We start from the raw sequence: 26,837 nt of genomic DNA, 5'->3' as shown, positions 1-26,837 counted from the left end.
GTGGTTCTTGTGAGGGGTGAGGTGTATCATCTCTCTTGGTCTGGGGTCGCTGCCTGCTCCCAGGCACGACTCAAAGATGGGTCTTCCCTCTGTTCCTGTATGAAGTCCCCGTTATGCTCCAAATCCCACTGGGCATCTTCGAGGGTGCTCTGTTGTACCTGGGGGGGGACTCGGCGGGCGGCTCAGGGGATTGAGATGGTCCTTCTTTGGGGTCAGGTTTCCTGGAGTGGCCGAAGAGTTCCCCTGTTGTAGATCCTCCATCTCCTCCTCCTGGAGGTTGTTGGCTGTGGTCTCGCAAGATTTCCCGAAATTCCAGCCACTCTCATCCCAACACCACAAGGTAGGCTAACCTGGCAGCCACACCAACTTAGAGGGTTTCTTCCCAGCCATAGATCTCAAGTCTTACCCAGGCGGTGGGGTAAGGCTGTATATTGCCATGGATACACTGAAGTTGTATACTTGTCCCGGAGAGTTCAAGATCGGGAATGAGTCCCTCCCGAATAATTGTCTGACTACAGCCCGAGTCTACTAAGGCTAATGTGGGGATTCCTTCCACCCGAACTGATACTATGAGTTTTTCTGAACCCTTTCTCCTAGCCTGAGGGCTGGCTACGCAGACCTGCCCATAACTACAATCCATATAGGGGCAGTCTTGCCAAAAGTGCCCCTCTTGGCCACACTCCCAGCAACAGTCACAGGTTCCCCAAATCCCGGGGTCTGCCTTCAGTGGACTCTGTCCCTCCTGAGGGTCTTCTTCCCTGTTGGTCCGGGTCCAGCTGATCGGGCACCAGCATTCGAGGGTTGGGGGCTTAGCTGGTGGTCAGGGGAGAAGTCGTGATTCCCCTGGGTCTATTTTGCGAAAGCTCCCCCCAGCCGGTCTGTCCCTCCTTCTCGGACTCCCGGGCTTCCACGGCCATGTCTCCAGCCCATCAGACTTCAAGTAGTCCTCCATTAGTTCTACAGCCTCTGCCAGCGTCATCGGCTGGTGCCGCTGTACCCACTCCTTCCCTTCACCCAGGAGGATCTGGATAAACTGCTCAAGGACAACAGTCTCCGCTACTTGAGCCCCGACTGTTTCTCTGGCTCCAACCATTGCCAGGCTTTGTCCCTCAGATGTTGGGCTACCGCCCAGGACCTAGTCCCCTGCAGGTACTTTTGTTGGCGGAAGTGCCGTTGGTACGTGTCGGGGTTGATTCCTGTCTGGTCCAGGATGGCGGCCTTCACTCTTTCATATACTAGGGCGTCTTGTGGGTCTAACTCCGGTAGACTACCTGGGCTGGCCCCATCAGGTAGGGCACTAATAGGGTAGCCCAGTGCTCTGGTTGCCACCTGGTGGCGGTGGCTACCTGTTTGAAAGTCACCAAAAACGCCTTGGGGTCATCACTAGGTCCCATTTTTGACAGTCATATTGGCAAACCTCGGGGAAGAGCCCCCCAGTCCTGTCCAACTGGGATGGGGTTTGGTGCACCGGTCCGGTGCATCAACGCAGCCATTTGCCAGATTAAGTATTCTTGTTGGGTCTGGTGCTGGATAACCAGCTCTCAAAGCAGCTGCTGCTGCTGCTCCTGATGCTAGGTCATCTGGAGCTGGTATTGACTAGCGATCTGCTGCATCAGCTGGGCCTGCTGTTGCTGGGTTGCCTGCTGCTGCTGACTTTCCAGCATCCATTTCAAAATCCTCTCGGTATCCATCCTGGGCAAAGCGACAAGTAGGCAGGTGACAGAGGGTTACTCTAATAATAATCTCCTCCCCCGGGACCATTCAAGCAAGGCCCGATTGCTGCCTGCATTCACCACCACATGTCGTGGGGTATGCACACCCCGTCCCCCTTTCAGGGTGGGGCAGGGTTGTGATACCACCACTGCTACAGTTTCCCCAACCGCCTTTAGGCCAAAAGCCACCAGAGTCACTTCCAGCAGCCCTTGCATTCACGGCAGCGCAGCCTAGTGGCCAGAGTCAATTCCAGCAGCCCTTGCATACAGGGCAACACAGTCTAGCAGCTAGAGTTAATATAACCGCCCTCAGGCACAGGGCAATATGCCCCAGTGGCCAGGGTCCACATAACAGCCCTCTGGTACAGGTAATGCAGCCCAATGGCCGGAGTCAATGTCACAGACCCTAGGCACAGGGCAGTGAGGCCCAATGGCCACAGTCAATATAACTGCCTTCGGGTACATGGCAGTGCAACCCAATGGCAGGAGTCATTATCACAGAGCCTGGGTGCAAGGGTGAGTGAGGCCCAATGGCCAGTATCCAGGGAGGATGAAGGGGCCATCCCTAGGGGTGGCGACCTGGGTAGGGAGGTCCGGGCCCACCCAACTCCACCAGGCATCGACCGAAGCCCCTGACAATGGCAGAGTGGTCCGCCACTGGGTCAGCAGGGACTCCCACCAAAACACGCTGACCTCTCTCAGGTGGGAGGTACCACTCGTGCACTCTCCCCAGGTCACTTCCTACCGCGTTTCCAGGCGTCATAGTCCATTGAGCATTGGGGTTCCCGGACTCCTCAGCGCAGGTACTCCCTGCGGCTCCATCGGCCACAGCCGTCCGGTCTAGCTCTCAAGGTTTCCGGTTCCTGCAGGCAAAGGCTGTGATGGCTCTTCGGCCGGATCCTCCGCCCAAGGTCCTTCCCCTCCAGCGGTCAGCCTAGAATGAGCTGGCCTTCTCCCTTTTATACTGAGGCAGTAGTTGGAGCATGCCCAGCTCAGTCTGAGGGGCGGGACTTTCGCCATCCATAGTGTGGGGTTAACCCCCTCTTGTCCACTGTGGGGTATGCACACCCTGTCACAAGGACCAACAGATGACAAAGTGTAAATCCATTCCACTCTGCCAGCTCAAATAACATTGCTCTCACCCCTGTCCTGGCTTCTCACACGGGGAGAGGAAAAAGGAATAGTTCTGCTTCCGCCCCTCAGCGAAGGGAGAAAGAGGTTCTGATAACTCCCTCTAGGACACACACTGGCTCCCCTGCCATCCTCTGTAAGACAAGGAAAGAGAGGATATCATCTCTATGTGGGCACTAGGGAAAAGCATTTAACAACGGGGAGTTCTCCAAAGAAGATTCAGGAAGATAGCAACCTGCCTTCTGTGTAGGCTGGTCCTGGAGGTGCTGCTGAGGGCAGGAACTAGGGCATAGCTATAGCATGAGCATGAGGTGTAATTGAAGAGGCAAGTACTAGTGCACGCATTGGAGGAACTTTGCATACTTGTCTGTGAGTCAAGGGTAGAAGAGAGCAGAGAGAAATTGGATATTGTGGGATAAAGCTCATAGGAAGAGATGTGGGATAGGAGGAAGAAGGAGAATTGTGTTTCTTGTTTCCCCACCCCCCAAATATCACCACTGGAAACCAGGCAGATATTTCATTTTCTCATCAAAATCTATGGAGAACCAAAAGAGAGAGAATATAGCTTTCTTCTGCCCCATTAGAAGACAAGAAAGGATCCTGAGTCAGCATCTAGTCATGTTGTATTGGCAGTTCACAGAGGTAGCTGCTGCTGTGCTTGACTTAGGAGTATGTTTCCTGAGGCAGAGTTGTAACTTGTAGAGAAAAGCAGTCTAAACCAGCGGTTCTCAACCAGGGGTCCAGGGCCCCTGTGGTGCCACGAGCAGGTTTCAGGGGTTCTACCAAGCATGGCCAGCATTAAACTTGCTAGGGCCAAGGACAGAAATCCAAAGCCCTGCTGTGCAGAACTGTAGTCTGGGGCCCCAAGCCTCACCATCCAAGGCCTGAAGCTGAAGCATGAGCAACTTAGCTTCATGGGGGCCCAGCTAATTGCCCTGCTTGCTAACCCTTAACTTTGATATGCAGAAAAATTGTTGTTATGGCACAGGTGAGCTGTGGAGTTTTTATAGCACGTCCGGGGGGGGGGCAGAAAGAAAAAGGTTGAGAACCCTGATCTAAACTGCCTTCAGCTCAACCACGTGTCACTTTTCTCCCCATGCCAGACCGCACACCTTGACCAACGTGGGACTCCACGTGTAACCATTAACACTCAAACGCTGACATCCGGTATAAAAGTAGCTTCTGGAGCTACCATATAGTGGCAGTTTTATGAACGTTTCATCTGTTCAGCCATGAAGAGAAAAAGGCCTGGTTTGGGAAGTTCCAAGTTTTCAGATTGCTGGAATATCTGCTGCCAGGAGTAACAACTGTAAAAGGGTGCAGATGGATTTAAATCCAGAAGATTAAATCTTGACAAAAGTCATGCACTTCCTTCATCTGCCCCAGATCTCATCAGCCTGTCCAGTCTTAGAGATTCACTTCTCAGAAGGCAGTAACTTATTTTCTATACCTATAAAAGGATCCAAGACGAGAGAATCCATTATTCCAGTAGAGTTCATTTCTACAATATCACTAGACCCAGTTCTTGAACAGTCTACATGCACCTATAGATAACTCTCACTGTTCTGCTCTAAAGGAACCTGGATGAGCCAGTGTAGATTGGGTTTAACTTCTCTCCAAAGTGCCTCAGTCATCACAATCACTCTCTTAAATTATCTATTGGTGTCCAGGATGAAAGATAGAACAATGACTTAGAAATACTTCTCAATATTCTGGAAGCACTGCTCACAGTTCCAAAGCTCTTAGAGCAATAGAATCCATATTTCAGTCACAAGAAACATATTGATGAGAGACACATCCCCAAGCTCAAGTGTTGCTTTTAAAAAAAAAGTCACCCTAGTCCAGGGGTTCTCAAACTTTTGTATTGGTGACCCCTTTCACACAGCAGTGTGACCTCCCCCCCTTATAAATTAAAAACACTTTTTTAATACTAAACTATTATAAATGCTGGAGGCAAAACAGGGTTTGGGGGGTAGAGGCTGACAGCTTGCAACCCCCAAGTAATAACTTTGCATACCCCTGAGGGATCAAGACCACCAGTTTGAGAACCCTTGCCCTCGTCCAAGGTAAAACTGATTTTAAAGTCCCCATTTAACTGTCCCATTTCTGGTCAAGGACAAAACAATTTACTCCAAGTTCTCTAAGGAAAATGAAATAGTAGAAATACATTACGCGTCTTAAAAATAAGCATTATAAAATTTTTCAAGGAATATTTCTGCTCAGGGTGGATTTGATTTAAATCAAATTGATTAAAATCATGATTTAAATCACTAGTCAAGAAGACTATTTAATCATGGATTTCTACATAAAAGTGCATTCTTGTTGGTTGTTATAACCTTAATACATATTCTTCACAACTCAGAGATACATGTAGGTTTCATTTTTAGAAGGTACACACTATACATTTTAAAAGTGATTTATTTTGAAAACTTTTCAGATTAGTTTTACAGCTATATCAGAAAATGAATGATTGTTTGGTTATTTCATTTACCAAAAGGTAATTGAAGCAGATATTTATGAAGTCATGGGAGGTGAACTATCTCCAATTCAATAGGTTAATCATGAATATTTGGAGGATTTTCTTGCCATGCTGTATTAGGAGGAGAACACCACCAGATAGACATTTAAATTGTTTTATTTAACTAAAACAACGTTATGTATTCTGGATTTTTTTCTTCAACAGCAAACATATAATATTATAACAAAACAAGCATATGAATTTTTGAATTTAGTTAAACATTCAAGTTTTTTAAAATCAGCTTTGTTTTTGTTAAAATTGTTTTTAACTAGAACAGTTAAATTAAATATATATATTTTTTTAAATTAAATCAACTATGTCAGCGAGGTCAACATGAGAAACTTAAAATATTGGCTTCTGCAGCTAACTCAGTCCTCTTCACCTTCATTTTCCTGTTTCTTCATACTCTGGAAAAGAAAAACAAGCTTTCCTGCTTTTTCAGGTCCCAAACGATTTCTCAGTTTGGAATGAATTAGTCCAAAGGAAGAAAACATTCTTTCTACACCGGCAGAAGAAGCTACTGCTGTTAAAAGTCAGATTACCACTTCAACAGTTTCTGAATCCAAGTGGTTTCGTGACTTTCACCAGCTCACTGGTGTGACTTTCTTTAAAACATCACCAGCAAACATCTATTTCTTGAATGGTTCACCCTTAGCTCTGAAGTTTATTATAGTTGGGATTATGGAGGGATGATTGCTGGATGTCCATATCATAGTCAACTCCTCTTCTTCAGCAGTTAGGTTTGACACTGGTACCGAGTATTGAGAATATTTGCAAGAAAATGAGCTGGAAATAGCGTTTGTCCCATTCATTTTTTTAATGCTTGTAATTTAACTCTGTTGTTGCATATTTCTCTTTTTAAGATCTCACTCAGTTCTTTCCAAATTTCAATAGCGTCAGCAACAAAACAGCTATTTCCCTGCATTTTGTTCAAGGTTACAGAAATCGGTTTCAGGGTATTCAGCTTGTGTTCAACATTTCTCCTAAGCCCAATGTTGAGAACTTTGGCAGTAACAGTGCCATCTATTTTTTCACAATTTTGTTCACAAACTGTCATCAGATTAGGCCAGTTCTTGATATAGTGCTCAAAACAGTCCACTACTGAGTTCCATCGCGTCTTGTGGGAGAGTTAGCTTGGTTCCTCCCACTTTTTTCAGAGCAGCTGCTGCAAAGTGGTTGTTACGGATGTATTTTGCAATTTCAACAACATTAGCCTTTATTTCTGGAACACTGAGTCTTTGGCTAGGAGGTGCATCAAATGAGCACTGCAACCATATGTTACTAGCTTGGGACGCTCTTCACTCTTCTACATAATTTCTTCTCATCTTGCATACATTTGCAGCATTGTCTGTGACCAAGCTGCATACTCGACATTTGAATTTTTTTTCCAGTTTGTTATAGCTTTTACTGCTACTTCTTGAAAGTATTCTGCTGTGTGTGCATTTCCTGATATATCAATTGTTTCTGTAAGGAAGACATTCACTTCTTCTGTTGTCACACAAGCACATACAACAGGATCATTGTGGACATTGCTCCACCCTCTAGACCTTTTGCACACTGCTCAATTTCTCCTTCATACACTTTATCCAGCAATTTGCCTGTCACATCTGCTCTTTTGGGTGGACTGTATCCTGGTCTTAATGACTGAACCATGTTAATGAAGTGTGCGTTCTCAATCATACAGAAAGGAGAGTTTGTTGCATAAACAAACCAGGCAATTTTTTTCATCGATTACCTCTTTTTGTAATCTGCTGCTTCTCATCACAAACTTATCTATGGTTGTTTCTGGATGATGGAGATTTTTTTTGGTTGGTTGTTTTTTTTGCTATAGGTGATAGCCACAGTATATGTGACATACATGATGTGACTGAAACACTATCATTGGCAGATAACTCTGAAACCATAGAAAATGATGGTGATCATGAAGGGGGATAATCTTCAGAATCCTGTATGTTGAGGATGGATTCTCCTAAACAAAATAAGTCAATGCAGTTATTTATTATTACCATACTTCTCATTTAGTATTACTCATTGCATTCACTGATAGTACTATTTTAAAGGTGAAATTGAAAAAAAAAAAAATCTGCCTATTTCAGCTATTTCTTTTTTATCACAATTGCATGTAAAATGATAGTCCCATAGAGTAACAACTATATTTTTTGCTCAAACATGAGAATTCAAGAATAGTCCAGAAAAAAGACAGGCGGTCCTTAAGAAAGTATGAAATAAAAGAGAGTTTACCAACCTGAAGATCCTGCATGTTCAGACATGTTCCTTTCAATCATCTTCAACACATCTTCCTCCTGAGAAGGAACACTTCTCATGATGTTGTTTCATTCGGGCAACCAGGCCTTGCATTTCTTTGTTGCCATGCATTTTGCACGCATGCCTGTTTTACCCATGGGTAGAGGAACTTCATTAAAATATTCCCAAACTGGATCTCTTTTACAGCCTGCTGCCATTATAGATTTTCCCTTCTAGTGAGAGAATGGCATGGTAGATCTCAAATCAAGGAAAGCTCCACTCAGAGAGACCTCAAGACTTCTGGAATATGCTGCTCGAATAGTTTCACTTTTGTTTCTACTGCCTGTCCCTCCCTTCTCTCATTTATCTCCAGACTGCTTCTCCTTGTCCAGATCTATTCCACCCCTAACAATCTTCTATTAATTGAACTTTTTGAAACTTTGCACTTTTAGAGAGAGGTAAGGGATTGACTCTGTGTACACAAATCTGCAGAGGGACAATAGGGTTGAGGTCTGTTATTTTCCACCTCTCTATATTATTTATTTATTGATTTAAAAACATTTTTGCTGTTAACAAGCATGTTATCTCTGGAGACACAAATACAGTTTGAGAACTGCAAAAGTAAGCATCTCTGGTGGTATCTTCTAGACTGAGCACTGAGTCCCATTAGGTAGATAGAAAGACTAACCTAAATAATCTATACAGAACCCCCTGGATCCCCATAAAATTGGGTCCCTAATCCATGAACTATTGGAATTCATTTACAAAACATTTCTTAAACATTACATGAATATATTGTCTCATACTATAGAATTAGAATTTATAATCCCTGTTCCATGATGAGATCTCTTTGAGCTACAATGTATCTTAATTAAAACTAATCTTTAGATATGCTTTTTGAGGCAAAAACCTTTTATCAAAAAAATTGGATTTAAATAAAAAAATCTGATTTGATTTTTTTTTTAAATCTTTGATTTTTTTTATCCACCCTGTTTCTGCTTCCAAAGCATAATCAGATTGCACCCCCCACCTGTCTGAACAAGATTTAACACTGGTTTGCAGTTTTATGACGTTCTGATGCAGGTCATTGATAGTGTTGAGGACCAGAAAGCATCTGGATATGTTTCTTCTAATTTTTTGTAGGATACTGTGTCTCTTCATCTGTTTTTTATGGTCCAATATCCAGACTTCAGGTGGAAACATTGAAGCTGGAAGTGGCCATACTGAAGTTTGTGGTCTAAAGCTCATAAATCAGAGTAATCAACTCCCTAAATTTACTGGAAAAGGGCATTATTTAAAACAAATGCTGACTTCCAGAAGAATGGAAGCAGACTTTGTCCAGTCTGCAACAGCAAAATCTACTTTTGGGGATTTGGAACGAGAAAGATGATCTTCCACTTTAAACTGTTAGTACTTCCCCGCATCTGTCCAGAGTCAACTTGCAGTTGGGTTTTTCAGGCACAAGAGCACCATCTTGTGGACAGACGAATATGGGGGCGAAGGGGAGAAGCAGCATCTGCAGAGCCTCTTTGCTGGAAAAAAGAGGCTACCTCTACTGCCCTCAGCAGAGAAGGAGGTTGCAATTGCAAAATCCTACTGATATATTTAATAGGGGCTTGCCAAGCCTTTAGTAAGAAACAAACACTTTCCAGATTCCAGAAGACAGGGTATCAGCAGATCCCATCACTATAAATATCTTTCCATTAGAGACAGAAAGAATTTCTAGCCAACACAGCCCTCAATTGCAAGGCCCGGCAGGTCTAAAACCCGGCCCCTGCAGAGCTGCCAGACAGCTAACCTCCACACTCTGCCACTCAGCAAGGTTCAACAGGCAGTAGCTTCATGGCTCCTGATTGGTTCCCTGCCCTACATAAATGCAAAGGGCATTCCAGAAGGGATCCAGCCAACATCATGGATCTTCTGTAGCTGCCACAGTCATTCCTACTTTCTTCTCTTGAGCTCCTGGCTTCAACTTCATGTCAATTTGGACCTCACTTCGACCCTGAAACCTGACTAGGACTCTGATTCTTGGTGTCGACCTCTGCCTGGAAGTTGACCCTGCTCTGATCACTGGTCCTAACTGCACTCTGCAGTATTCTGACAGTTTGCCTGGACAACCCAAGCCCAAGGGGGAGCAAGGAGACAGCAGGCCACTCCCTAACCAGCATGCCCCAGAGTGTATTTACTGGGCTGACCACTCCCATGAGGCGCTCCCTACATTGCGAGCCCAAGCACCACAGCTCACAACAGAGAACTAAGCTCTGCATAGACAATCCACACAGCTCCATGTTGAAAATGTGGCACTGCAGGCTCAACTGGCATAGCACGCCAAAGATAACCAGCGTGAGTGGCCTGGCTATGGGATGACAACACTGTGCTCCGGGCACACATGCAGCCACACACCCAGACCCATTGCCACCAGTCCCCCTCCCAGAATATTTTAATGAGGACCACCAAAAATCAGGGAGTTTCTTAACCAGTGTCTCCTGCTGTTTCTGTTCTGTCCCCGGTCCTATCCCACCAATCAAGAAAAAGTAGGACTCATTATTAGTCTCCTGACAGGAAACATGTTGGATTGGACTTCTTCCCCGCTTGAATGAGAAATCCAACACTAGCTATCTGATTGGAATACCTTCCTCCAGGCATTTTCCGCCATATTCAATGGCCCCCCACCATGCCCATTTGGTGGAGGCAGCCCTGATCAAACTCCAGCAGGGGCAGGGAATGGCCTTCTCCATCACTGTTCACTTTCAGAAACTAGTCTCTGGCATCAAGTGGAATGAAGCAGCCCAGCTCTACCAGTTCCAGTGGGGCTACATGAGGACATTAAGAATGATATAGCTTATGTGGATGCCCCAACCAACCTAGATGCTTTTGTCAACCTCAGCACAGAAACATCAGCAACAGGCTCCAACAATGGAAAGGAAAGGAAGGGATCTGTGCCGCCACCTGACCACTGGTCTTAGGTACCCATCTCTGATCCAGAACACAAACCCATGCAGCTGATATACCTGCCATAATCTCACCACTGAGGAAAAGGAGCACAGCATGTCTCTACTGTGGAGGATCCAGCTGTGCTGTCGCCAATTGCCTATCATGAACTTCAGCATGACAAAATCCAGTACAATCCAATTTGGGAAAGGAACACACCCAGAGTCGGTAGAGGGGGTTAGCCTGGGTGAGTGCTGAGGTAAAGCACCTGCCCTACTCCTCACTGAGATATTCTCTCAGGTTTGGGTCTGCCTCCTTATCCCAGAGGAGCTGTATTGAATTCCCCCACAGTGGGCACTGGTGAATTTTGGGGCAGCAGCCAACCTCATATACACACAAGAAAAAATGTGTGAACAGTAATATAAAAGTTTATTTATATGAGTTATGTAATAACACAAAAGTTCACAAGTCATTCCCTTTAACAGAGTTTTATAGCTTTTGAAACAGCCAGACTTTGTTTAAAGAGAACCACTGGAAATTACACTAAAATTATAGAGTGAAAGCAATCCCCTCTTGGCAACAGTAAAAAATAGATAGAACATTCAATGTCCAGGGAATAACTACAAGTAGAGCAACATCTTCTATCCTCACTAAGTTAATTGTGGGCAATTCTGTAGTCTTTACTCGGCAAACTTCCCATTGAAGTCAAAGAAAGCTTTGCTTTAATAAAGACTGCAAGATTAAAGCCTAAGTTCTTCAACAATAAGCACTAATATCCCTTCATTTACACCTGATACTAATAATAAAAGCCATTACATATAACAATCATCAGTTGCACGCAATTACCATATATAAATTAAATACATGATTCTTCTGTAGAGGCTTTAATTAACAAATGTATTTTTAAAAATGACAATACACACACATCCATTCATTTGCTAAAATACCAGATTTTTTATTAACTTTTTGAACAGCTCGCAACTGCTTTCCTTCAATCATCATATGTAATACTATGAGTTGTTTCCATAATCAAACCACTACTTTCCACGGACAAATATTGCTGACTACACAACTTACTAAACATGCAAAAATTACCTAAGTCATTAACATCTTGCTAAATTTAAAAAAAAAAAAAACACCACTTCTCCCCCATATCCAAAGTATGTTAATTCTTTTTAAGATGTTGCCCTTTTTGAAAAGGGAATTCAAGCCCAGCCCATTTAAGATCAGCTCATATTGTAGTCTGGATGTCTGTCACCAGGGTACTGAATGGGAGCTGTCTACCAAAAGATTAAAGCTAAATTCAACTATGCACATTGTTGGGTTTCTCTCTATTAATTATTATTATGGTTCTGTAACTCAAACCTAATGAGGGAACAAGGACTCTATTAATAAGAGCTACACAGTAACCTCTACTGCAATAAAGTTATGCCAGCATTCTATCCTTCATCAGTTTTACTAACTCCAGATGTTTCATAATCATTTACAGTTTAACCTGGTTAAATATAGATTTGTGTATTCTTCCATAGGATCTAATATTCTTCCATACATCAAAAATATTGTCAAGCTTTTTAAAATAAAAACTGCCATTAATTATCTAAGAAATTTAAACCAGGAACTGTAATTTCACTTTGTGGTATGAACACACTTACTGTTTATGAAAAAGTCAAGTAGACTGTTGAATTGCTGTTACACGATAAAGGTCTTTTAATATAAAAATGAGTTTTACTTCTATAACAATCTTGTAGATTTCTTGCTTTTTTTTAAATTATTTTAAGAAAAGGATGTCTCAGGAGATAAAGCATAAAATTTGTCCCATGCCTAATTTCTAGGTCACTGTTTTATATCCCATGTAGATCAGTAGTGACCAAAATACTTACTATTTTTTGACCACTCAGGCTTCTGAAGATGAAGCTGATGCTGTCCATTCAGTTCCGCTAATAGGTATTCACATTATAAAAATATGTCCTCCTGACAAAAACTACAATTGCAATCCACAAATTCTTTGCCAATCTCAAAAGGGAGGCAACAGTCTGAATTAACCTTCTAAATCCTCCCTAGATTTAGTACCGCAAGAATATTTTAAAGTATATCGGCATAGCAGTATCTTTATGCCTGTAGAACATGTTGTATCCCTTCTTAACTATTAAAACATTTCATTTTCTTGTGCCCTCTACCTGGTATCTTTCAGCTGCATTTCTTTTTTTTCCTTTTTCTTTTTTTTTTTTTTTTCAAAAAATGAAATTAAGTAGCTTTATCTTATCGTAAAAACATACTTGTACAAGATTTCACCATGTACATTACATGAACTTTCCGTATTCTGACGTTAGTAAGTGTTGATAATTATGAAAAGATTATTTTCTTTGCTTACCTGCTTGTTTATAGCATGGAAACAAACTTATTACAGTAAAATCAATAAACAGGTCTTACAGAATAGATATTGTAAGATAGTAAAACAAAAGGGGATCTACATATTCTAAAATCTAAAACGGAAACAGTCAGCTTGAAAGTTAGTAATTTTAAAAAATTAAAGAAGATTCAGCTATTTCACTTGCCTATGAATCTGCCCACCTGCCTATTTAATTTTACAATCATATTAACCCATTTAAAAAAGTCTCTCTTTCCCGTTGCTATTTGAAAGACTCACATGAACAGCAGCAGAAAGTGAAGATCCAGTCCTGCAGTTACTTAAGCATACGTGGAGTTTTACTTACGTGAGTAGCCCAAATGAATCTTATGAAACTTTGACATAAGTAAAGTTACATGGTTTTGTAGGATCAGGGGCTAAGCAACTATTCAGGGACAAAGAATACACACAAAGTGCTGTCAAAAAGCCAAAAAACACAAAAGGAATATTTTTTTCTCCAACAGTAATCTTAAATCTTGATCCTGAAAATATACTGAAATCAATTGATTTATAAGCGTTTGCAGAAGTGGGGTCTTGGGTGTCACCTATAGAAAGTAGGTAAAACATAACTGATTCTTAAGGTGATTATATCCCATAAATGAAGATCTTTAGATACTCCTACTCCTTTTGAAAACATATCCATATTAACTAAGTAGCCTTACGGCAAATTAATGGTAATTAAATCTACATAAGTGCTTCTAAATTCTGATTCAGGATAACATTCCTGATCTTAACCAAAAAGAACAAAAATATACTTGCAAAGTAGCGTAACATATTGTCTAAAGGAAAAATAATTTAAGTTTCCACTGCAACAGTTAGAAACCTGAGAAAACTGTAAATAGATTGGCAATACATTTGACAAAGCATGAGACTTCACAGAAACCAATAGCTGAGACTAAAATTCAGTGCTTTCTGCACCAACTTCTCAGAAGTGCCCAAAAGCTAGGGTTTTTTGGGGGGGGTTGTTTTGTTTTGTTTTTTTAATGTACTGGATTATTATTTTTTTGTCATCTTGGGCCAAGATACTCATTTTACCACCAGCAGCTTATAAAACCAAATGCAAGTAGACCATGGTCTGTATATCAGCACAGAAACCACTTTAGAAGCTCTGCATTATTTTCATTTTAGAAGTTGCATCCTATGGAAAGTCCATTTAAAAGCTTAACTGGCAAGTGTATGCTAAAATATTTTGTTTTCCTTCAAAAACTACACCAGATTCCAACCCACAGAGACAGGATTTCCAGTTTATTTCTCTCTACCACATGTACTAAACCCAAAATTATAACATAGGAAAGCGTTGTTAAAAAGTTTTGCAGTAACAGTAAACCTAGAGCAAAGAAATTTACTGTAGGACTCTGTTCCTGATAAGTTTAAAAAAAAAAAAACACCACACAATTCTGTATCCTACAGTAAATACCAGATATTTTAACTGAGAAATTAAGTATTTACCATATAAAGTTTACCTATATTAAAACAAATCCACAGGTAATACTACTCTAATTTTCTTTTCTAAAATTAATTAAATCAGTTCTAGCAATGTATCCATCCTTTGAATAGAAAAATCACTAATACTATCTTTCATGAGAAAAATTCAACACCTCAAAATATTATGCTGAGGCTAAGTTTCAATAACAGTACATGGAATTTTGTATTGTTTCCTGGAATGTGATGATACATTTCTTTGTTTTGTTTTCAAACATTCTAAGGAAAAATAAGAACTGGGTTTATTGTCATCTACCATTATGTGGTACTTATTTACTAGCCACAGTTACTTCAGAATCAACAGTGATTCGGAGCCCATTGAAATCAATGGGAGTATTTTTCCATTCTTTGGATCAGTCCCCAAGTGTCTTTTTCCCAGTAATATCTAGAAATATTTTAATACCGCAATTCTGTGATAAACCAAACACTAGTTAAAAAGATGTGATTTTCAGATAATTAAAAGTCTTTTACAGAAAAACCATCTTCACTATACCAAATGGTAGATTTTAAAACAAAATCAGCATTATAATCAGGGTTTTGAGGTGTATTTTCCCTAGTTATTCTCATATTCCTCACCAGTTATTCTCCTATCCCTAAAATAACTTTAATAAACCGTACTTACATTCTTTACAAGAGACTAAATTGTGGCAAAGCACTGCACAAAAATCCCACAGCCAATGGGGAAATCACAGGATACAAAAAAGAACTAGATAAGTTCATGGAGGATAGGTCCATCAATGGCTATTTGCCAGGATGGGCAGGGATGATATCCCTAGCCTCTGTTTGCCAGAAACTGAGAATGGGTGACAGGGAATGGATCACTTGATGATTACCTGTTCTGTTCATTCTCTCTGGGGTACCTGGCATTGGCCACTGTCGGAAGACAGGATACTGGGCTAGACAGACCTTTGGTCTGACCCAGTATGACTATTCTTATGTTCTAATGATCTACTGTTCTTCCGGCTCAAACACCTACAAATAAGCCATACTACAGGCCCTCTGCAACAGAACCATGGAGGAATGGCTCCACAGTGGACCAAATGCTTCCTGAATCCTGACTCAGCAATGGCATCTATACATCACATCACATCCACGCACACACACAAGTCTGCCTATTTAAAACCAAACACATTTATATGCTCTTTTAGTGACTTCTAAACAGTATGGTGAAACAGTTAGTAATGGGCACTACAGCAAACCTTGAGACAAAACCGACTTCAGCCAACTTCTAAAACACACTAAACTTTTAAATTTCTCTCATGTTGACAGGAAGACTGCTCCAGATTGTGATGTAGATATGGGCCCTGGTTCTGGGTTATCAGGTGTCTATCTCAGTCGGATAGAATCTGCTACCACCAGCTAGCAAAGTACTAGCAAAATTGAGAACCTTATCAACCTCCTCCAATAGATGGCTATTAGGACCAAACTCTCTTAGGTTGTTAGAAATTTTGCTGGAAAGGCACAAGTGAGCTTCCCTCCCCCATGGAGAAAGAATTCTTCATAATTCCCTGCATAGACCACCAACAGCTTGCTGTTCAGAAGCATAAACTCAGATCAATATTTTATAACTACTTAGCCGCTTTAATCCATTATCCTCTGTGCCAGGAACCATTCACTTATTTCTGCCTGTCCAGGATCATAATTTTCCTCTCCTGCCAGGTGCATAGAGACTAGCAGGTTTAGAACCAATGGATTTCTGTTCGAAGAGAGTACTAGACTGCAGTCTCAAGTCCCAACCGCCTCCAACTGAAGTAAATGCAAGTTGGATCCTGTCCTTATTTATACTGAGCACTCTTGAAAACAGATACAGAAATGTAGGCTAGTTTCTTTGCAGGTGCTTTTCCTTTGCCTAGATAAGATGGAAGTCTGGATAACATTTGAGGGAACAAAGGGTTGAACTTTATCTTCTTTAGCCTTTGACAGATCATCCTCTATCAGATTTACAATTTGATTATGGTAGCATCTATGATGGGCTAGGCAGTTTAAGGAAAGAATGTCACAGGTTCTCAGTCTGAGACAGACAGAGGTTAGGGAGGGAGAACAACAATTGTTTTGTTTATACAGTATATACACAAGCCAAATAAGATTGTCCGTATTTCATGTTTCCCTCCATTATACAGCTGATCTTCAAGCTTCTGCTCAACTTCCGAAGGTATAATTCATAATCAGTGTTCTCCACTGGTGGTGGTAACACTGGAAGCTGTAGCATAGATAAGACTTGGATGTTCTTACCATCATGACATTTAATCCTAAGTGTCATCCACACCATAGCGACAAACAGGGGATCTACACCAGTGGAGAATTAGGTCTATGAAGTCTGCTAGTATACATGAGGCTTTGCAGAATCCACAAAACCATCTATAATTTTGTCTGGATAAAAGCTCCAGAAACACAAGGGAATGAAGAGGAAGAAAAAAAAATATCAATGCTCACTATTTTTAGTTACTAATAAAAGGTTACAGAATGAAAAGCTAAAAAGACTTAGATAACATTAAAAGGGAACATTTTCCATTTAATTTTCATTAATTATACAAGGCATTTTCATTTTTCAAATATAAAAAGGGCCACTAAGTTGTATCTTTCAGCCTTACCTTTTATTTAAACATCCAGTTATATATCTAAGGGAAAAGAGTTCATGACAGCTGGCAGTTCCTCCAGGAGACAATATTAAAAGAACAAATGCAAATTGTTCCAATGCAAAGGCAAGACAGGAAGAAGAAGAAGAAGAAGAAACCAATATGGCCCCATCAGGAGCTTTTTAAATGACCTGAAAATCAAAAAGGAATCCTATAAAAAGTGGAAACATGGACAACTGTTAAGGAGGAGTACAAAAGAACAGCACAAGTATGTAGGGACAAAATCAGAAATTCTAAGGCACAAAATGAGTTACACCTTGCAAGGGACATAAAGAGAATAAGAAAAGGTTCTTTAAATACATTCGGAGCAAGATAAAAAGATGAAGGAAAGTGTAGGTCCTCTACTTAGCAGAGAAGGAGAGCTAAAACTGATGACACCGAGAAAGCTGAGGTGATTAATGTCTATGTTGCTTCAATCTTCACTAAAAGGGTTAATTATGACAGATACTCAACACAATTAATATGGACAAACGGGGAAAGGAATGCAAGCCAAAAAGGAAAAGAATGAGTTAAAGAATATTTAGGTAAATTAGATGTATTCAAGACAACAGGGCCCGATGAAATTCATCCTAGGGTACTTAAAGAGCTAGCTGAAGCAACCTCAGAACCAGTAGCAATTATCTGAGAACACCTGTAGGATAGGAGAGGTCCCAGAAGACAGGAGAAGGGAAAACATAGTACCTATCTTTAAAAAGGGAAACAAGACAGACCTGGGAAATTATAGACCAGTCAGCCTAATTTCAATACTTGAAAAGATACTGGAGAAAATTATTAAACGATCAGTTTGTAAGCACCTGGAGGAAAACACAGTTATAACGCATAGTCAATATGAATTTGTCAAGAATAAGTCATGTCAAACCAACTTAATTTCCTTCTTTGATAGAATTACTGACCTAGTGGATGCGGGGGTGGGGAAGTAGTAGATGTGATATACCTTGGTTTTAGTAAGGCTTTTGACACAGTTCTGCATGACACTTTCATAAGCAAACTAGGGAAGTGTGATCTAGATGAAATTATTATAAGGTGGGTGCACAACTGGTTGAAAGACCATACTCAAACAGTAACTATCAATGGTTTGCTGTCAAATTGGGAGAAATATATTTAATGGGGCCCTGCAGGATTAATTCTGGGTCTGATACTATTCAATATTTTCATGACGACTTGGATAATGGAGTAGAGAGTATGCTTATAAAATTTGCAGATGACACCAAGCTGAGAGGGGTCGCAAGCACTTTGGAGGACAGATTTAAAATTCAAAATGACAATGGCAAATTAGAGAATTGGTGTGAATTCAACAAGATGAACTTTAATAAAGACAAATGCAAAGTACACTTTGCTTAGGAAGGAAAAATCCAAATGCAAAACTACAAAATGAGAAATTACTGGCTAGGTGGTAGTACTGCTAAAAAGGATCTGTGCGTTATAGTGGACCACAAACTTAGTATGAGTCATCAATGTAATGCAGATGCAAAGAAAGGCTAATATGACTCTGGAGTTAACAAAAGGAGTGTAGTATGTCAGACACAGGAGATAGTTGTCCTGTTCTACTCGGCACTGGTTAATGCTGTATGATTGAAATATGACCATTTATATCAATGATATTGCACTGTTAGACAATTGCAACAAATCTGGTATAAAGTATGTAATGTAAGGTGTCAATGGAAAAGTTGTGATTTCCTAATTAAGAGATTGTCCTGTTTATATGCAGGAATCATTTTTGTGACTGAAATTATAAATATGCGCTACATACCTATATCACCATTGTTTGTTCAACAGCCACAAGGTAGTTTACATCCAGTCTAGCCAGCACATTGTGAATGGACTTTTCGAGCTTGAGAAGTCATTTCCCCCCACCCATCATCTCTTCCTGCTGATGCCTCAGCCTCCCAGGGGACAATGGCTACTCCGTGTGAGACATCAAGCCATGTAAGGACATGTGATATGCTCATGTGACCCTGGACTCCATCTTGTGCTTGTAACTTTTCAGACTGGACTGTGAGGTTTATTTGAAACAAAAAATGTCCAGGCACATGGCAAAAGGCATAAAAAAAACCCTAGAATAACTACATTTTGCCTTTTTCCTCCTCTGATTCTCTGGATTGTGGATTTACAACTAAAAGGAGCATACTGGACTATGGACTGAGGCCCTTCCAATCTTTTGGAAGTTACCAAAGACTTAACAAGCCAGCAGTCTCTATAACTTCACTGCTACAAACCTGATATAAGAACACTGCCATTATTGTATGTATATGATCTATTAACCATTTTTAACTCTCTTCTTCCTTTCTTTTATTAATAAACCTTTACATTTTAGTTACTAAAGGATTGGCAGCAGCATGATTATTGGGTAAGGTCTGAGTTATATATTGACCTGGCTAAATGGCTGATCTCTTGAGATTAGAAGGTCCAGTGTCTGGGTGCTGAGGTAAGGGCTGGGATGCCTAAGGAGACTGCTTTTCCAACTTCTTGTTAACCAGTTTGGTGAAACAGAAGTTTATTTTTGTTACTGGCTTGGTATAATCTTATGATAGAATAACCACCAGTGAGTCTGCCCTATTTCTCAGCAGTTTGTCCTGAATCTAGCATTCTCAGCTATGACCCATTGATGCACAAGGACAACTGGTGAGGCCTCAACTGGAGTACTGTGTACAATTCTGGGCACCAAAATTTAGAAAGGATGTGAACAAATGGGACGGAGTCCTGAGCAGAGCCACAAAAATGATAAAAGATTTAGAAAACTTGACCTTTAAAGAAAGGTTAAAAAAAAAAAAGGTCCTGTTTAATTTTGAGTAAAGAAGACAGAGGGGACCGATATGTCTTCCAATATGTTAAGGGTTGTTATAAAAAGGACGGTGATCAATTGTTCTCCATGTCAACTGAAGGTAGGACAAGAAGTAATTGGGCTTAATCTGCAGTAAAGAAGATTTAGGTTAGATATCAGGAAAAATTGTCTAACTACACCTCTACCTCAATATAACGCTGTCCTCGGGAGCCAAAAAAATCTTACCGTGTTATAGGTGAAACCGCGTTATATTGAACTTGCTTTGATCCACCGGAGTGCGCAGCCCCGCCCCCCGGAGCACAGCTTTACCGCGTTATATCCAAATTCGTGTTATATCGAGTGGCGTTATATCGAGGTAGCGGTGTATAAGGGTAGTTAAGCTCTGGCTTTCAAGGCAGGCTGTGGAGTCCCCATCATTGGAAACTTTTAAAAACACACTGGACAAACACCTGTCAGGGATGTTTACTTGGTCCTGTCACAGCACAGCAGACTGGACTTGACTTCTTGAAGCCCATCCAGCACTACAATTTCTATGATTCCATATTTACAAGAATACAGTAACTCCTCACTTAAAGTCGTCCTGGTTAACGTTGTTTCGTTGTTATGTTGTTGATCAATTAGGGAACATGCTCGTTTAAAGTTGCGCAATGCTCCCTTATAACATTGTTTGGCAGCCGCCTGCTTTGTCCACTGCTTACAGAAAGAGCAGCCCGTTGCAGCTAGCTGGTGGGGGCTTGGAACCAGGGTGGACCGGCAGCCCCCCTAAGTTCCCTGTGCAGCAGCTGCCCAGCAGACTACCAACTGCCAACAGTTCAGCTGTCTCTCCCCTCACTGCCATGTGCTGCTCCTACCCTCTGCCTTGGAGCTGCTTCCGGGAGCCTCCTGATTGCTGTCCGGGGGGAGGTGGGGGGGGGGGGCGAAGAAAGGGACTAATGTCAGGGTGTCCCCCTCTCCCCGACTCCTGCCCCCACCCCCCGCTTACCCCTTCTCCATATAGAGCAGGGGGGAGACACAACAGGACTCAGGACAGAGAGAGCTGGCCGCAGCTGCTGTCTCAATTTCCTGATTTTTTAAAGGCAATGTTCTTAGAGTGTGGTGTCAGCGTATTTAAAGGGGCAATACGCATCTCTCTCTCCCCCACACACAGGGTGTGTGTCTCTGTCTGCCTTGTTGTCTCCCCTCCCTCCATTCGTGCTGCCCTCTAGAGTGTGAGGCTACAGTAACAACAATGGAAATTGGATTCGCTTAACATCGTTTCGCTTATAGTTGAATTTTTCAGGAACATAACTACAACGTTAAGTGAGGAGTTATGGTAGTAGTTTACTGGAAAAAAAAATCCCCAGAAAATCCTCAGAAAGTCCTCTCCCTTCCTCTTCCTGTATCATCATCTTCTTCAATTGTTCTAATATAAAACCAATCTAGCAAAGGGAATTCATACAGGCAGACTGTAAACACCACACACAATCTATCTTCAGAATAGGGGGCTTAGATCGTAAACTCTTTGGGGCAGATGTTTCTGTATCATCAAGTAGCATGCTCAAATATGATGGTAGACCAGTAAATCAATCATCTAATCTAATACTTAATAAAATAACTTAATTATTAACATTAAGAACTTTATTTTTTTGCCTAAAAAGGAATTATGCAGATGCTGAAAAGTGCTTGACTGACAGCCCTGAAGAATGAAGTCCTTCTTGTATCCACAGAACAGGTGTAGAGTGGGAAGTGGAAGGACTAGCTTCCTCACACTATTTCAGTGTTGACCTGGAAGGACCACGTTCACTTGCCATGCCATTGAATCCCTGGCCTATCTCTTGTGAATGTCAGCACAAATGACAATTATAGTAGTGATATCTGTGATACTGTCATCTCACAATCAACTCACTTTACATGAGAGAGTTTGGTCACTAACAAACTAAGCTGAATTCAGGTCAGTGACTTTGAGGTGAAAGATTTTGTATCTACATAACCTAAGTCCCCTGCTTAAAAATGTTCATTAAAAATACTTGCAATGAAAAAATTACAAACACTAACACTGCTAGTTAGAAAATGTTAGCCAGATACCATATAAAAAACAGATGGTAAGAAGCCAACAGGTCTCCATTCTTGGTCATCATTTTTATTTCATTGCCCTAGCTGCAAATCCTACCTCGACGCATCAATGTGGCACAGCAGTGACCCTGGCTGTTCAACAGCGATGGTAGCGGAGTGTATTCTCCAGCAGGTCTAACCATGCTATCAAGGTGTCGGACTGTCAGCCCAGTGAGAGAGTTGCTTCCTCTGTGGAGGGGCGTATAATCCGTCTTTCTGAGGCTGTAAGCTAGTTAAGTTGAGGAGGTAAACGCGCCACTGACAGCCCAGCCAGCGGATGGCTGAAAATAATGGCTAAAACAACAAGGAAAACCAAGTATCAGTTCTCTGCACGTCCCTTGATCCCCACTCCGGAGGCAGTGAGGCATTCGATCGACGAGAGGCTGAAAAGAATCTCAGGTGCCAGGTTGCTAAAAGGAAACCGGACAACTCTCTCAGTGTGCCCTTATAACTGCAGAACACTGACAAGGGAGGAATCCATAAACCATCTCCTGGAGGAAAAGGCAAAAACAGCCTGCGATGTGCTGGGTGTTTGCAAAACACGACAAAAGAAGGAGATGGAGGTCAGCTGGAGGGATGAAAGCACAGTCATTTTAGGAAAAGGAGAAGGCACGAGGACAGTTGGAGGAGTCGGATTCATCATAAACAAGGAATGGTCTTCGAAAATCGTCTCATGCCATTTAAAGTCATCGCGTATCGGGGTGCTTTACCTCCGAAACAGCACCCTCAAAATCATCCAGATCTATGCTCCCACAAGTGCATGTGAAGATGATGATGTGGAAGGATTCTATCAGGAGCTGGAGGAAACTCTCACTCAGAGTTCCACATATATGATTGCGATGGGAGATTTTTAACGCCAAGGTTGGAAGAGGGAGAGAAGGCGAAAAGTTCATAGGAAGGTACGGTATCGGAGAATGAAACACGTGAGGAGAACGACTAGCTATATTGGCAGAGACGACGAGAAGGTTCATTGGTAACACCTGGTTCTGAAAGAAGGCCAACAGGAGATGGACTTGGATTGCATAGAACATGAAGACAAAGAATGAAATAGATTACTTTCTGATCAATAGACGACGCATTGTGCAGGATATTTCAGTAGTGCCATCATTTAACATCGGTAGTGATCATCGCCTACTGAGAGCCAGACTCACATTCACTGTGAAGGTGGAGAAAAAGGCACTGTGTATGGTGAACAGAAGGCACCAACCGGTAGCTTTTGATGAGGAAATCCTGGAGGAAAACATTTCCAGGGAAGACTGGAGTCTCCTGGATGACTGCGATGACAATTATGAGAACTTCAGCAAGAGACTGGAATGGTGCGTGAAATCAGCTGAGCGTGAAAGACCAAAAAGAGCTACCAGAAAAATCTCGGAGAATACAAAGCCCTTATTGGAGAAGAGGAGAAAAATGAAAAGAAATGGCAGTGACAGGCTTGAGTACTCCCTTCTCTGCAAGCTCATACAAATGAAGCTGAAGGAAAACTTCGAGAAATTTCTAACCGAAAAGATCCTAAAGGCTGCTGAAGATTGTAAAAGTCTCAAAAAATGCAAACGGGAACTGGCGTTGTAGAACATCATTATCGGCTTTGAAGAACAAGGATGGAGAATCAGTAACCAATCGAAGAGAGATGGAGGCAATTTGCAGGGATTTCTATACCCAGCTTTTTGCATCCTGTATAGACATCCCAATGCCATCACTTCAACAAACTGATGAACATATACTCCCGGTTCTCATCAGTGAAGTCCGTCATGCAGTCCATCAAATGAAAGATCTATGGACAATTAAAAATCAAATGGAATCCTGGCACTCCAAAATAGACAATCTCCACCGTGGAAGAAAAAAAATCTACATGACGAGGCATGACAGAGCCTGTCTACAATTCAAATGTAACCAAATCAGGAAAACTAGTTAGAAAAATAATATTCAAATCTGTTTCTCTCTTGTACCTATAGTATGGACTAACCTACAGAGCTCCAAGCAAGAAAGCAAACACAGACAACAACATTGAATTATCCACCATATTCCTTGAAAAACTGAAAGTTTCGTTTATTTTATGAGGGTTTGAGGGGTTTTTATAATATGAGGATTTGAAGGGTTTTTTTGGGTAACCCCCATTTATAAACAAGCTTCTTGAAAAATAATCAAGACCTGTAACTCTCAATTTTCTGAGGCAGAAAATTCCTTTTATATTTAAAAAAAAAATCAAAAATGTATTTACATTCATGCCAGGAATAATCCATGTACTTCGTGGACTCCTCTTAAAGAGAATCTTCACTAAAGACATACTTTGAAGGCTTTGACAGTATAGCTATATTGCATGGGCAAAGGATTCCTAGTGTGGAAAAGATTATACTAGCAAAACTTGGCTTTTGCTGGGATAGCTTACTCTAGCCCCCTCAAACAAAATAAACTAGATCAACAAAAGTGCAGTTTTGCCAATATAACTGCATCTACTCTATGGGATTTTGCCAGCACAGCTCTATTGGTCATAAATCAACTTCACCACACCCCTGACCAACATAATTATGCTAGCAAAAACTTGGGAGTACAGATCTGGTCTTTCCTTTTGGAACCATACATTATGCCTTGAAAAACATTTGAACTAAACGCCACACCAGATTCTAATATCCAGGATAAAATGCATCTGTTTATTTCCTTAAATGTATAGCTCAATTAGGCTTTCGCTAGGTTTTATACTCTGGCCCAGTTATGTTGTATTTAATTCTACAATGTTATCCTAATGACCCAGCTGTTTTAAGACATGGTCAAAAATGTGTGCAACATCCTTTATAACCCAGTACGATTCTTCAGTTCTATATACTGTTTGTCATATTATATACACCATACTTTATTAAGATGACCGCATCCTTCCACACAATTCTGGAACAATTTATCATTTCTTAATTTTTCAGGAGGTAACATGACTATCTCTTTATGTAGTTATTTTCATTTTAGAACATCTGTTAAGTTCTTATTTGAAAACTTCAGAGAGCTATTCCTTTATATATGTTTACCTTTTATAACAATGTTCATAGTTTTTGATACTGAAAAATTTGTTTTTATTTTCAAATAAAAACAATATTTTAAATATAAAAAATACAAAATTTAGAAAATATATTTACCTGGCACATGAAGGCTTATAAGCCTGTTCATTCTTTTACAGAAAAAAATTACTACTGTATTCAAGAGGACCTGCCCATACATAGAAACTGCAAGATCATGCCCAAATGACTTCTCACTCCTCCCCACTTTATGAAATGTAAACCAAGGCCTGAAACCTACACAAACTTGTATGCATGTTTCACTTTACTACCATGAGCTGTCCCACTGGCTTCAATGAGACCACTCATGATAACAAGTTTAAACAAATGCAGAAGTGTTTGCAGGATCCATATTTAAGAGTATCAGATTAGAGTCAACAATACCTTTGACAATATCAGTGTGGATTTGTCTGTTTTGTTTTAAATCTAAGGATTCATCTATTTTATTTTGATTGAGGGCTGCTTTTTTGTTTTAATATTTCATACTTGGCATATTTATAAATTTTTAGTAATTTTACTAGAGTGACATTAAATCAAACAACAGAGCTATTTGCATTCACATTTTATCCAACTGTTCATCTTATAATATGGTTAATCATTCAACAGTGACTGCTTCCGATTCTGAGACCACCAACTAAAATTTTAAGATTAGCTTTCATTTCCATGCTGGTAATAACAGCATCATAGGAAACAAAAAAATTCCTAAGGACCATATGTGCTCTAACGCTAGTGCAAGAACTGGACTTCTACTGAGCAAGAAATCTCTGTAACAAAAGCATTAGCCTAATACAACAAATGGAAAACTTATGTCTAAGGATTTACCTTCACTGCAACAGTTACCTCAAGTTAGTACACTGGAGCTTAGCTCAAGTGAGAGTGACCACATTGTGAAACAACATTGGAGCTACACAGAATGATTGAATTAGAAGCACAGAGTGATTGGATTAGCAGCCAATAGGGAGCTGTAACTAGAATACGGTGAATTTTTTAGTGCAAATAAATAGTTTTTTCACGGAAAAAACGCAGATTCTGCACGACCAAACAATTTGCGAATTCAGGTCGATTTTGGCAAATTGTTTCCATCAAATAAAAAAATTGAATGTCAAAATGGTTCATTTTTAATTTTTTTGTTTTGGAAAGAAGTTTCATTTTGGAATTCCCTTATTTTTATTAAAAGAAAGAAAGAAAGAAAGAAAGAAAGAAAGAAAGAAAGAAAGAAAGAAAGAAAGAAAGAAAGAAAGAAAGAAAGAAAGAAAAACATTTAACCACCCAAAACATTTTGTTCAACCCCAAACAAATTTTTCAACTTTTGTTTCAATGAGAAATCTGACAAGTTTCTGTTCTGGTTCCATCTTAAACTGAACGTTTTGATTTTTCAGTTAGGCCACCAAACTGAAAAATCAGTTAATTACTGAGATTTATTCACAACTTGAGCTGCTATATCCCCACTGCATTATTAGCTCCAGCATCAGCAGCACTTCATACCCCCTTACCTAGTTAAAGTTTACAATGCCACTTAATTTGAGCTAGCAATGTGTGTGGGGACAGGAGTCAGGTTAATAGTAAAACTCAAGTTTATAGCTTGAGCTAACAATGCAATGATGACAAGCCTCAAGAGTGAACAGCAGTACATGTCAGTATGTGAGTAACACAGTACTGTGTAAAAGGCAGGATCGAAACTTCTTAAAAGCTATTTAACTACAGACAAACTTAAAAATTTATAAACCCTGTGCCTGTTATTTCATAAAATTTATACTGTTGAGTTAATGAGACCACAAAGCAAAATGAAATATCCTAACTGTCTGAAGGTTTCATTGCATTACTTTCTATACATCTATCTATACATGAAAGCATAGAGGAGG

At 40.7% G+C, this 26,837-nt stretch overlaps 1 protein-coding gene across 13 annotated transcripts in view; it reads right to left on the bottom strand.

The window, feature by feature from the left end:
• The window catches only part of CCDC91 (coiled-coil domain containing 91), a 341,267-nt gene that overhangs the window by 303,628 nt on the left and 10,802 nt on the right, over positions 1 to 26,837 (bottom strand). For 3 of the 13 annotated variants that reach the window (XM_065570704.1, XM_065570714.1, XM_065570698.1), the window contains exon 2: positions 7,607 to 7,750. The exons of the other annotated variants lie outside the window; for them this stretch is intronic. In XM_065570704.1, the coding sequence (XP_065426776.1) occupies positions 7,607 to 7,685 (79 nt within the window). In that variant the 5' untranslated portion in view covers positions 7,686 to 7,750. The remainder of the gene's footprint in view (positions 1 to 7,606; positions 7,751 to 26,837) is intronic. 13 annotated transcript variants of the gene reach the window in all.

This window comes from Chrysemys picta, chromosome 1, assembly GCF_011386835.1.
Source record: "Chrysemys picta bellii isolate R12L10 chromosome 1, ASM1138683v2, whole genome shotgun sequence".
Taxonomy (NCBI): Eukaryota; Metazoa; Chordata; order Testudines; family Emydidae; genus Chrysemys; species Chrysemys picta.
The sequence above is the reverse complement of the archived record's forward strand: the minus strand, read 5'-3'. Positions and strand labels throughout refer to the sequence as shown.